Source organism: Balaenoptera physalus (genome assembly GCF_965194825.1).
Source record: "Balaenoptera physalus genome assembly, chromosome: 3".
Lineage (NCBI taxonomy): Eukaryota > Metazoa > Chordata > Mammalia > Artiodactyla > Balaenopteridae > Balaenoptera > Balaenoptera physalus.
This window is the reverse complement of record NC_138890.1, coordinates 16808897-16822645: the sequence shown is the minus strand read 5'-3', so window position 1 is coordinate 16822645 and position 13749 is coordinate 16808897. Positions and strand designations below refer to the sequence as shown.

Sequence of the window (13749 nt, the reverse complement as noted above, 5' to 3'; positions counted from 1 at the left end):
TGAATTGTGTCCCCCCAAAATGTCTGTGGATGAAAAAATTAATCAGTAGTCGATCTAAGAAAGAAACAGAAAATTTTATTTGCACCAACCTGAGGATTATAGCCTGGGAGACAATCTTTCGGAAAGCTCTGAGAACTGTTCTGCCAAGTAGAGGTCAAAGCACAGTTATATACTTTCTGAGGCAAATGATTATACCTCAAATGACGTATTGACATATTGATAGTTTGACCCCGGCAGGATTGAGATAGGAATGTTATCCCCTAGGGAGTTACCTTGCTGGTGCCAGGAGAAAATTGCTCTTTCCAACCAATCAGGCATTCCTGTATCTTCTAAGGAGTCTGGTTAATGTATAATGCAGATGCACAATGCACACTAAAGGGGAGGGGATACTGACCCACACAGCAGAGAGAATTTTATGTTTCAATTTTTCTTGTCCTGCCTTAAAAATAATTTGTTTCATCACATGTAAATCTTACCTTAATAAAAGAGGCATTTCCTGGCCACTCCACTCACTGACTACCTTATGCTCCCAATTCTGAACTCCAAAGTGCCGGATATGGAGAGCACTTTCATAAAACTGACCTCATCTTTGTATGAGGAACTTGACTCTGAAAAACATTTATAGATTTCTATAGGGTCCTTGTATTCCCTGTTCATCTTATTCGGAGAGGGCACTGCCACGCAGGAAGGTGTTCTTGTCCTTCAGCCCTTGTGTCCCAACTCCATGCCCCCTGTGGCGGGCTGAACAGGGACCCCCCAAGAGATGTGTTTTAAGTCCTAACCCCTGCACCTGTGAGTGGGAGCTTCTCTGCAAATAGTGTTTTGCAGATGTAACTAAGGATCTTGGAGGACATCATCCTGGGTTAGGGTGGGCCCTGAATCCAGTATCCTTGTAAGAGAAAGGAGAGGGAGATTTGCGACATGGAAACACAAGGAGATGGCCACATGATGACAGAGGCAGAGACTGGTGTGATGTGGCTGCAAGCCCAGGAAGGCCTGGAGCACCAGGAGCTAGGAGAGAGGAATGGAACGGATTCTCCCTCAGAGGCTCCAAAAGAAACCAACACTGCTGCCGTCTTGATTTATAATGTCTGTTCTCCAGAACTGTGAGAGAATACATTCCTGTAGTTTTAAGTCCTCCAGTGGGTGGTACTTTGTTAGGTCAGCCCCAGGGCACTACTACAAGACCCCCAGTGCTCCACTCTGGGGTGGGGACCCTGCTTCTACAAAGTCTTGTCTACTGCTCCCCATTAGATGAGGCAAGGCGAAGCACACAGACTGGGGGACAGTCCCAATTCTGTCCTCTCAGGACCACCTGTCCTCACAGTTCTGGACCCCAGTTTGCATATTCTCAGCACTCTGTGGAACCGGCCACACAAGCCTCTGAGCAGTGTCCTCTGAAGCTCCCATGCTCTTCCTCCCATCTCCTCTCTGACCCCCGACACAGGGGTGGAAGTGGCTTCTGGCAGCATGAGCACTGCCATATCTCCGTGTTCTCTCCTCCTCTTCTGAGCTCTTCAATTCCAGTGTAGTCTCTCTTGAAACTGCTGGTGTGGTCTCTGCCCCAGCTGGACCCTGACTGACGCCAAGGGCAAGCCTGGGAGCCCTGGAATCTTTGGTCCACCTGGCCCTGTGCTAGACTGTCATGGTGAGGGAGGAAGAGAGGTAGGTCAGATGTCTGGGTGGTTGTGAGAAGGTGGAGGAGCAAGAGGAGGAAGGCTGGCATTTACTGAACAACTAGTACATGTCTGGCACTGAGCTCAATGTTTTCCATATGTCCCCAAGCACATTTCACAAAATCACCCAATGGTGTATAATAATATGATGTATCAGTCAGCTCAGGCTTTATAACAAATACCACAAACTGGGAGGCTTAAACAAGAAAAATTTATTTTCTTAGTTCTGGAAACTGGAAGTGTGAGATAAAGGTGTCAGCAGGGTTGGTTCCTTCTGATGCCTCTCTCCTTGGTGTGTAGATGGCCATCTTCTCCCTGTGTCCTCACATGGCCATCCCTCTGTGTGTGTCTGTGTCCTAATCTCCTCTTCTTTTAAGGACTTCGGTCACATTGGATTAGTGCCCACCCTGGGGACCTCATTTTACCTTAATAACCACTTTAAGGTCTCTCTCTCTAAATACAGTCACATTCTGAGGTTCTGGAGGTTAGGGCTCCAACATATGAATTTTGGCAGGGGACAAAATTCAGCTCATAACATATTGTCATCATTTTGCAGAGGAGAAAAATGAAGATAAGAAGGATAATATACAAAGTTGCATCCTTGTGCATGGCCCAGCTGGGATTTAGGAGATGGGATGTGTTTCCCACAGAGCTGGGCTGGGCTGGGGAGAATGGGGGCCCCCTCAGAGGAGACTTCCTGTCCTCATGCTGTCTGTGATCCCATGGAGAGTCCAAGGCCTGTTGGGACCAGTGTCCTGATCAGATGGTTAGGGGGCTGGGGTCCTGTGTCCAGACCAGTAGAAGCAGCCACAGTGGGGCTGAGAAAGAGTCCAGAGGACATGTAGGTGAGGAATGTGCCAGCCACTCTGTGGAAGGAGATCTTGCCCGACTCACAGTCCAGGAGATCGCCCACCTGACACAGGAGCTCTGAAGGGTAGAGGGGAACCTTCAGGAAGGTGAGGGCCCAGGGCACCTTCTTATACAACTCTGAGGCCCAGAGTCCATGTTGGGGGAACTTGGGGACTATTCCCTTCCATCCTAAGCTCTTCAGACACATGCCCAGGTTCCAGGCTTTCTTGCACTCCACCTGGACCTCCCGGTACTATCTCCTGGAAGGGATCTGCTCCCAGTCCAGCATACAAGGGTCTTGGTCAAATCTGCTGGGGTTATTGGGCAGTTCCTGCTCAAAGAGCAGCTCTGTGGTACTCTTTCCATCCTCAGACAGGGTGAGTTTGTGGTGTCAGGGTCCAGGAATGAAAGAGAAGAGGGTCAGGTTTAGTGGTGTGAACCCCTGACCCACACTTCTACATGGAGGGGACCTGGGGTTCTCTGGGGTAGATGGACCCACAGTCACCCTGGGAATATTTTTTGCTGTCTCTGTTTTCTTCCAGGGACCCCATGCAAACAGCACATCCCAGAGCAGGCAAGGCAACTTCAGGTGGGAGCTTGGGTCTTACTCCTAGGAATGAGGAGACACAGCATGTGCGTCATTGCATGGTCTGCTCATTGCCCAGTGTTCCAGTTTCCAGTGTGTGTGTGTGTGTGTGTGTGTGTGTGTGAGAGAGAGAGAGAGAGAGAGAGATAGTGACAGTAAGAGACAGTATTAGAGAGACAGAGAGAGATACAAAGATAGACAAGATACAGAGTCAGAGAGATACAGAGAGAAAGAGAGGGAGAGAGCGGCAGTGAGAGAGACAGAGACATAGGAAGACACTGGAGGACCTGAGAGGACCCAAGTGTACCTGGGAGGTCACGGGATGACTTGGGCAGACACAGGAAGATATGGGAGGACACCAGATGGTACTGCATGTGCATTGATGCAGGTACTGTTGGACAGCTGTGGCATCAAACATTAAGGAATCCTGTTGGGGAAACCCAGAGAGAGATCTTAACAGCCCCCAGTGCTGAGACAAATATTTTCCCAAACAGACCACTTCTCTCCCATCTGGAGCTCTGCCCCACTGTCCCTCTTGATGCTCTTGTTACCGAACTCAGGTTCAGCTGCTCATGGCTCAAGAATCCAATACTGAGAGACAAGTGTTGGGTAAAAGGAAATATATCTTCATTGAGGAAGCTGACAATCTGAGGGAGAAGGTGGTCTCATGTCCCAAAAAATGAACTCTCCACTGTCAATCAGGGAGCAAGAATTTTGAAGGGGGACATTTCAGGGGTATACATGCAAAGGGTGTGGAGAACAGCACAGTCAGCTCAAACAATCATCTTGAATTTGGTCATGTGGTGTTCTGGTCAGTGTCACCTTGATTGTTTTAAGTATAGTTAATCTTTAACTCCAGGGTCGGTTTGTTCCCATTTCCTGAGGCCAGTTCTTGGAACTGTGCAAGATGGAGAGGATTATATGGTGGCTATGGTCTGGTCATCATGGAGTTAACTTCTACCTGGTGGAGGTTTCAGTATTTGCAAAACAATTCCAAGGATATGGCTCAGAATATTATTTATAACCCTTGAGGGGGAACTAAGTGTCCTTGACTTTGTTTAATGGCTAAACTATTATTATTTTGTCTTGTTTGCCTATTTTCTTTTGTTTCTGCATTTTCTCACTTCTCTGATTAAATTTATTCTTTGGAACTCAGGGAAGGCCTAGGAAGCTAAAGGTTTTCTACAAACAAGAGACAGGCAGGGGACTCAGGGTGGTGGGGGAGTGGGAATCTGTCCCGTAAAGACCCCATATGGTCCTGCTCAGTTACACTCTCAGGCACCCAGTAGGTAAACTGGGTGGAAGGTCTGTCTATACCTGGGCTCCCTAAGAGAGGCGGGGAGGGCATTTGGGGACCAGCTGCGTGCCCAGCTGTTCTGGAAGCCGTGTTTTCATCCTGGCACCAGCACTAGAGCCACAGCCCAGCCTGTCCATTCTAATGCCCCTATGCTGTTGTTTGCTTGGGTCTCCACTGGGATTTCTTAGTAATTCATGTTTCCTGAACTCCCATCCCATCGGCTTGATAGAATCCATGTTCTACTATCAAAACCCCAGATTTCTCCCCAAACATCTCCTTTCCTCCTTCTTAAAGTGATACCCTGTTCCTGTTAGATTTCTAGCAAAGTCTATTTGTCTGTTTTCCCTCAAAATTCTCAATTCTGCTTCGCACATTCTCCCTGGTCTCCTCCACCCAAACCCCTTCCCCGTAGAGTCCAGGCTATGGGGATGGAGCTCACCCACCTTGCATCTCCATTATGATCAAACAATGACTCCCTGGATGGCCAAGGAGTCTAGCTCAACTATTCAATAGCCTAGCTCAACTATTCCAAATCTTCTCATCATTAAAAAAGTTCACATTAAAAAATAATTCCAGAGTTACAAAGAAGTTGCAAAATAGCATAAAGAATATGCATAGGACAACACCTTTCATAACCACAGTAAAAGGATCAAACCAGAAAATTAACATTCATACAAAACTATTCAATAACCACATCACAATCCCAGATCCTACTCAAATTTTGCCAACTCTTCCCCTTTCGGCCTTTTCTGATTAGTTTGCTATTGTTATTATTTCTAAATTGCTGAAAAGCATTCCGCTGTTCTCCTTAAGGGCAGCACTGGATGGACAATGGACTGTGCTTAGTTTTAGCAATTATGAACAAGGCTGCTAAGAACATTCTTGTCCGGGTCTTTCTGTGGGCATATGTTCTCTATTGTATGCCTAGGAATTAAAGTCATGGGTCTGGGGTAACTGAACTTTTAAATTTATGATTAACTGCCACACCGTCCCCAAAGTGTTGCCATTTTGTATCCTCATCAAGCATCTTTGACAACATCAATATCCCCGAGGATGAATCCTTTGATCCCCTGGTTACCAGTTCCTGACATCGACGTCACCAGCTCTAATGCATCTTACATCCATCCGTTCATCCCTCCACCATTTTCACTTTTCTTCTCTTCTTGGTTGGTGCAGGTTCTTTGCTCATGGATCATTATAACACTTCTCTAGCAACCAGTCTCAGTGATGTCCTTTAGGACAAAATCAAAAGCTGCAGGAGCCTCTGGGGATCTAACAGAGGAGGATGTGCAATCCCGCTAGACTCCTATCCCACACTATTCACACTATTCTTATTCCTCTCTGCACAGCTCAGACCTGTGTCTCAACCCACCCACAGCTGTAGACAATTTCCTCTGCAAATTGTTCTCTTTGCTCATTTCCTTCTTCCCTGCAGCCTTCATCTCTCATCACAGTGGATCATTCCTTTTAGGCAACAAATGTGCCCTATTACCTTTTGCCTTGAATTCAAACCAAACCAACAAAAGAACTTTCCTTGATTTCCCACTCTCCCATTTTTAGCTCAGCCTAATAGAAATAATGTTGAAAATTTCTACACAGTTATCTCCATGGGCAGCAACTCCCTTCATTTACCACACTTGCCAATTTTTTCAAGGTCATTTTTCTTTCTTCATCTCACTCTACTTCTCAGCTGGCCATTCCCTCAACACATTTTATCTCTCGATTTTCATGGAGAAGTATTTTCTGGTCCCTCACACAACTCTGTTCAGTCTTTTTGTTTGTTTTGCTTTGTTTTGTTTTTTGTTTTTGTTTTTGTTTTTTTCTTCTCTGATGGGAGTCATCCTGCTCATCCAGACTTTAAAATATTGGGGTTCTCCAAGACTAGATCTGGATCTTCTTTGTCCTGTATATTTCCTTTTTTTTCTTCTTTCCTAAATCTTATTTCTTTTTAAAAGAAATTTGTAGGCATTCTTTAAAGAAGAATGCCTTTTAGGCTTAAAAGATAAATTGAGTAAATGGCATGGTGGCTTCCCAAATGTTATTCACTTTCATTATTTTAAACACCAGATATATGCAGTGAACTCCAATTCCTATCTTCAGTCCAAATTTTCTGCTGGGAACTCTAGACTAGTACATCTCATGATTTATTTGACGTCTCCAATTGGATGTCTGAAAATATTTCCATTTTAAGATGTCCAAGACAGTTTTCACTTTTCTGGCCTAAATCTGTCTTGTTTCTCCCCAAGCCTCTCTCTTTTCAGTAGATTGAGCTGCTGTGACCCAGTTACTTACACGGCTGAGGATCAGCTTGATCCCTCCCTTTTCTTACGCCTTCTCAACTCTGCTTCTTTTAGCTCCAGGACCCATCTTATGTCTGTTCTCACGCGCTTCATCCATCAATGTATCTCCCCTGCTTAAAACCCCCCAGTCATCTTGCACTGCACCTCACACAAATCTGGACTCCCTACAATGGTCTTCCAGGCTCTGCGTGGGAGCACTCACCTTCCCGGCTCTGCTGGCGTCTCACGCACACTCCCAGCTCTCACTCATCACAGCCCTCCCCTCTCCCCACGGTGGGGCAGGGTCTGCTCCTACTTCCCACATGGCTGCAGTCTCCCCATCACCCAGCCCCCTGTTTAGATGGCACCATCCTCCAGCAGGGTCTGCTGATCCTATGTGGCCAACTTCATTGTTGTATCCATTTCAATTCTATATTTATCCCCGTTTATTCTAGTTTTAGCTCAAAAACTTCACTGGATTATCACTTGCATGCCCACCTACATTCTACACCCTAGGAAGATGGGAGGAAACCATTTTCCTCACTAATAAATACCTGGTTGCTGGCACATGAGGTACTCAGTCACTATTTTAAGTGAATGAATGAATGAATGAACAAATGAATGAGTTCTCTCTGTCTTTTCCTTCTTTGACAGGTGGCTGTATTTGGATGAGGTCTCCCCATTTTCCACAAGTCCTCTCACTTGCTCCATCTCTTGCCCTTTCCTGGTCCTGGGGGTTCCCTTTCCACAGGCAGACTCCCCCCTCTCCACCCCACGCCTCCCACCTAACGAGATAGTTCCTGAGGTGGAAAGTCACTGTTTTCCCCACTGTCCATGGCAACAGTGTTCCCCTGGTGCCCTGTCTCAGAAAAGCGGACTCCCTGGCATCTCCCACAGGCAGGACTCTCACTGCCATAAGCTCTCCCAGGGCCTCGGAAAATGAAAGAGAAGGAGCTAAGGGCTCTTGGGGCAGCTAAAACTTGACTTTTACAAGAATGTGGTTGCCACTCACCAGTATTTGACATAGCATTTCTGCACCTGGGAATAGAAAGGAACGCACACACACATGAATATTCAACATGCACTCACATGGGCACACACATATGCATACACATATACACACATATACACGCAAACATAAATGCGCACACAACACACGTACAGATACATGCACGTGCACACAGGCAAACATGCATGCACACACATACACACAAATGCCCACACTTATGCTCATGCGCACATGCATCCAGACATGCATACACATGCACGTATACACGCTACACACAAGAACACACGTGCACACAATTAGGCACATACATGCACACACACACGGGAAAGAGCATCAGGATGCAGGCTGAAGCCAGAAACAATCTGGATTTGCCTCATGGTAGCCTTTGTTCACCCCCTCTCAACATCCTCTTTAGTAACTCTGAACTTCCCACACTTATTTCCATCATCAACAAGCGTTCGTGAGAGAGAAGCTAGGATCCATATGTCATTGAAGAAAGGCCCTTTCTGCCCTTTCCTATTCTCCTGAGACAAGCACACCTGCCCTTTCACCCTTCCTCCATTAAATCAGGTTAGTGCTTCTGGCTCCCTTTGCTTTTGGCAAAGGGGTCAGGGATAGGACTTGAGATGGCTTGGGGGGCAGAGGCTCAAAGCCTCCAAGAATGGTCCTCACCATAGATAAGGTTGTCCTCTCTACAGCTTGCAATAAAACAAAAAGATGTGAAACTGTGGGGTTCAGCTTATCAAGTGGGGCCAAAGCTCATGTTCGGGGAAGCTAAGTCAAAACAGGACTTACCAAGCTCTTCTTAACATCTCTCTGTAAAAGAAGAACAAATACATGTTTTTTAGTGCCCAATAAAACAATAACAGAGATCGTCTTATTCCTAGGGAAAACTGTAAGAGCATAGCTTGTTGACCCAAGACCTCCCTTCAACCTTCTAAGTCATAATGCAGGCTTTACAACCAGCCAAGGGGTGGTCTCTACTCTGCTCCCAAAATAGGGGCCTGACATCTACAGGCAAGTCCCCAGCTCCTGAAATGACATAAGAGGCAGAGAATGGAGTGAATGGTTGAGTGGAACAATTAATATTGATGATAATCCTAACAATAAGCACAAACTCCCTCCATGTGCCAGACACACTGCTGCGTTTGATCACTTTGGCAGGCTTTCAGAATGGTTTCATCACCCCCAACTAACTGATAGACATGTTCAAGCTCAAATACGTCTGTTTCCCTGAGGGAGACCCACCAGCCTTTCCAAAATCACCTGGTGAACAATAACCCGGAATCCCTCAGAGACAGAGGGTTTTCACTGTACATAGAGTAATTGGGCAATCCCAGAGCAGGGGCTGCCACAGGTCATTCCATTTCTACTGTAATTGAGGAAGCCCCAAGGAAAGTCTTAACACAGGGCTTCGCGTGAGTGTCCCTGGTTTGCACACCCTGGGGGTCCCTGCGCACTGTTGAATGGAGGGTCCCCATTCTTCCTGGCTCACCATCCCTGCACCTCTGCCCCACATGCCCCCTCTCCTTCCAGCCACTGTCTATACGTTTCCCCTTGTCGATGCTGTAAGATGCAGGTGATTCCAGCTGTTGCAAGTCCCACTGCAAGCAGGATCAGAGGCACAGCTATTTTTTACACCATGGTATGGAACTCTTTGTGGGGAGCTGAAGGGGTTTCCAGGGAGTCAAGAATATCAGGGTGAAAGAGCTTCTTTGTTCTCAGGATATAGATGCTACAGGGTTCATGGGTCTAGGGTCATGATGTTTACAAACTACTCTGAAATGCTTAAGAGAAACATATGTGTATTTATATAGATAGAGCTAGACAGATGCACAGAAGAGAGATAGAAGACAGAGAGAAAGGTAAAAAAAAGTGGCAGAATGTTAAACATTTGGTGAATCTGAGTGAAGAGTGCACAGAATTCTGTGTATTATTCTTTCAAATTTCTGTAAGTTTGAAATTATTTAGAAATAAAAAATTATGCACACAAACCTGAAAGTCATTGAGATGTCTTTCAGTGGGTGATTGGATAAATAAACTGTGCTACATCCAGACCATAGAATATTATTCAGCATTAAAAAGAAATGGGCTTTCAAGCTGTGAAAAGATATGCAAAAACCATAAATGCATATTACTAAGTGAAAGAAGCCATTCAAAAAGGCTACATACTGTATGATTCCAACTGTATGACATTCTGGAAAAGGCAAAACTAAGTAGACAAAAAAAGATCCCTGGTTGCCTGGAGTTGGTCGGTTGGGATAATAGGTGGACACAGGGCTTCCCTGGTGGTGCAGTGGTTGAGAATCTGCCTGCCAATGCAAGGGACACGGGTTCGAGCCCTGGTCTGGGAAGATCCCACATACCATGGAGCAGCTGGGCCTGTGAGCCACAATTACTGAGCTTGCGCGTCTGGAGCCTGTGCTCCACAACAAGAGAGGCCGCGATAGTGAGAGGCCACGCACCGTGATGAAGAGTGGCCCCCGCTTGCCGCAGCTAGAGAAAGCCCTCGCACAGAAACGAAGACCCAACACAGCCAAAAATAAATAAATAAATAAAACTTAAAAAAAAAAATAGGTGGACACAGAGGGTTTTCAGGACAGTGAAACTCTTCCGTGTGATACTGCGATGGTGGATCCACATAATATATATTTGTTCCAGCCCATAGAAGACACAACACCAAGAGTGAACCCTAATGTAAATGATGGACTCTGGGTGATGATGATGTGTCAATATAGGTTCATCAGTTACAACAGATGTACCATTCTGATGGGGGATGTTGATAATGGGGGAGGCTGTGTATGTATGGGGGCAGGGGGTATATGGGCAAATCTTTGTATCTTCCCTCTCAATTTTGCTGTGAACCTAAAACTTCTCTAAAGATAAAGTCTATTAAAAAACACTTGAAAGTGTATATGTAATGAATGTTTCTCTTTCCTCTAGAGGCAGAGCTCACCTGGGGTCACACTTTGCACCCCATCCCTGTTCTGCTTCAGTATTCAGCACCCAAAACTGTGTGTTTCCCTTGACCCCACCCCTCCCACCTCCATCAGGACATGGACAGAGCTCTGCTACCCTAGCCACTCTTGCTATAAGCCTCTAGGCTCCCTCCTAATGTCCTGGCATCCGGGGCCATAAGGGCCTGAACTCAGAACTTTAAAGGCCAGAACTGAACACTCACCTGGCAGGTCGATCTTGTCCACCTTCTTCTCCAGGAGGAGAGGGTTAAAGATGGGGCAGGAGAGGCCCTTCACAGCCCCATACTGGAGAGTCACGTTGGACACCGCAGTCCAGAGGCCGGTCGTTGGTGAGGCTGAGCGATTGATCACAGAAGGTAGAGTATGTCCCCTGAAGTCTCTCCACTCCACCTGTGGCTCTGCGTACCAGGCTGCCGAGGTGCACTCTGCCCAGACACCTTCATCCTGGTCAACTTGCACTCGAATTATGGGCTCCATGCCCAGCCCTTCGGGAAAAGACATCTGCTCCAATCTGCAGTTGCCGCTGCTTCCATTAGAAAAATTAAAATATTGAGAATTTCCAATAGGTGTTCGGAGTTTTTCACAGACTACCTACCCTGTGTAATATTTATTGATATATTCCAAAAATGCTGGAAAATATTCCCAGAAAAAAAAAACCCCAAAATTTTCAGGAAGATATTGAAAAATTAGCACCTCTTTATCTTTTGGTCTGTCCCTCTCTCTGACCCTCTCTGTGTCTCATTGTTTCTGTCTCTTTCTTTCAATCTCTCTCGTCTCTTTTTCCCTCTTTCTGTTTTTGCCTCTAACTTTCTGTCTGTTTCTGCCTCTATCTTTCTGTCTGTTTCTCTGTCTCTGTCTCTCTGTCTGTTTCTCTATATCTCTGTGTATCTCTGTCTCTCTCTGTGTCTGGCTCTCTATCTCTCTCCCATCCTCCCTTCTGTCCCCACTTTTCCAGGTCAATAGGGTAAGGAAGGGAAGGAAAATAAGGAAACAAAAGCACAAAAACAAAATCACGTTTCCCGAGAAACTGCCCTTGTGCAAAGCACCTGAAAAATGGGTTTGCTTTAAAGCACATGTTGTGGAAAGTTCTCAGGCTTAGGAACTTTGGGTTACAAGAGGGATGAGCTGGAGCCTGGACTAAACTTTGGGGATGAAGCTCCCAGGGAGACCAGAGGCCCCACCAGCTGAACTTACCTGCCACCCTCAGGCAGAGCATAGCCTCCTCAGACATGGTGCTGTTGAACTGGCAGTGGAATGTCCCATTATCAAAAGTGGTGACATTATGTATTATCACAGCTGCTTGGCTCTAGGCCATATGGTCCTCACAAAGGTTGTCCTTCCCCGATACAGCTCCGAGTGCTCTTGCTGCACGTCCTCCCCTCTCCCATGCACATGCACAGCTTTGGAGGGCTGGTCCGTGTACCACCGCAGCTCCATGTCCTCAGCACTGATGTCGGGAGACAGGTAGCATGGTAGTTCCGCGTCTTCCCCCACCATGACCTGAACAGGCTTGCCAGGCCCAAAGACCTTGAAATCAGCTTTCCCTTGTAGGGACAGATCCAATAGAACTGGTTAGGCCAAGTGCAAGGAGACCAGTGGCTCTCCCACCCACACCCCTGCTCCTCTTAGAGGAATCTTTGGATCCTGAGCTGATGTGGGAAGGCGTCAGCTCTGCTTCTCTCTGGAGTTCCTCTGCTTACACTGGGCATTTTTTAACATGGTGAAGGGAAAGCTCTCCTACCATTTCAGGCGAAGGCACTGGACCGGAGCTGCAGAAGAACGAAGATGGTGGAGCAGCTGGGTAGGAAGGCGTCTTGACCACGTGTCTCTGCCGTCCCTGCTGGGGACAGAGAGACCCGTGCTCTGAACATCGGATACAAGGCGGGGACCAAATTAATTTCTTTGTATGTGTCTCTCTGTCCATCTGTCTCTATCTCCCTCATTGTCTCTCTGTCTCTGTCTCTCTCTTTTTGTCTTGGTAGGAGACAAGGCACCACTAGGAGGCTAAGAGGAGCAAAGGAAAAATGATGTCAGAAGAGAAAGGTCATTTTTAACCATCTCTGCCATTCCTACTCCCTAATAAGTTTTGAATCCTAGAGATAGAAAGACAACAACTGCAATCTACTCTTGTGTCCATCTACTTGTGAACAGTGTTTCTCTGTTATCATCCATCTACTGAACTCTGAGGAGACATCCTGCAGTGTGAATGGGTATCTTTTCCTCAACTATTCATGTAAAATTTTTGCCCAATCTCTAGTCATGTTCTATCATGAAACACAAATATGCTAGGGGTAAAACCCAAACGCTGATTATGTGACTCCAAGGTCAGAACTACATCTGTGGACCCCCTTAAAGCCCTCTCTTTTCCTGTTGTCTCCATGAGAATTTCTACAATTGGAAGAGGGAGGACACAAGCCCCCTGGGCTCTTTGGCAGCGATGCCTGAGGCCAAGACACTCTGTAAGCTTCATTATTTTTTAAAAATTTATTTATTTTACTTTTGGCTGCATTGGGTCTTCATTGCTTCATAGCGGGCTTTCTCTAGTTGCGGCGAGCAGGGGCTACTCTTCGTTGCGGTGCATGGGCTTCTCATTACGGTAGCTTCTCTTGTTGTGGAGCATGGGCTCTAGGTGAGTGGGCTCAGTAGTTGTGGCATGCAGGCTCAGTAGTTGTTGCATGCGGGCTCGGTAGTTGTGGTGCACGGGCTTAGTTGCTCCGCGGCACGTGGGATCTTCCCAGACCAGGGCTCGAACCCATGTCCCCTGCATGTCCGCTGTCTTTTTTGGCAGCTGCAATAGAAAAAACACCCCAAATTCAAGGGCTTCTTAAGGGGTGTGGTCAAGAGAACTGAACACATTGGGGGCTGAAGAGCAAGATCCTGGTAGCAAGAGATAAGGGGAGAGAAGGAGACCAAGTGATATGGCCGATGGAAGGATGGCTGTTGGGGCCAGCACCAGGAACCCCAAGGAGGAGACGTGGAAATGAAGTGCTAGGATCCAGGCCAAGGGCAGAAGCTGAGGCATTCAGATAAAGTCTCTCCATTATCAAAAGACCACCAGTCCTCCCAAGCTGGGCC

The 13749-nt window shown here is 46.7% G+C and overlaps 1 protein-coding gene across 1 annotated transcript; it reads right to left on the bottom strand.

Annotated features, from left to right (window-relative positions):
* Window positions 1–232: 232 nt before the first annotated feature.
* Window positions 233–12393, bottom strand: LOC309657047 (butyrophilin-like protein 10; the record flags this gene model as incomplete). The annotated part of the gene is given in 6 exon segments (XM_082454010.1): window positions 233–2778; window positions 3419–3437; window positions 10787–11159; window positions 11869–11979; window positions 11982–12242; window positions 12375–12393. Coding segments are annotated over 6 exon segments (1182 nt in total). The 3' UTR covers window positions 233–2379.
* Window positions 12394–13749: the final 1356 nt, after the last annotated feature.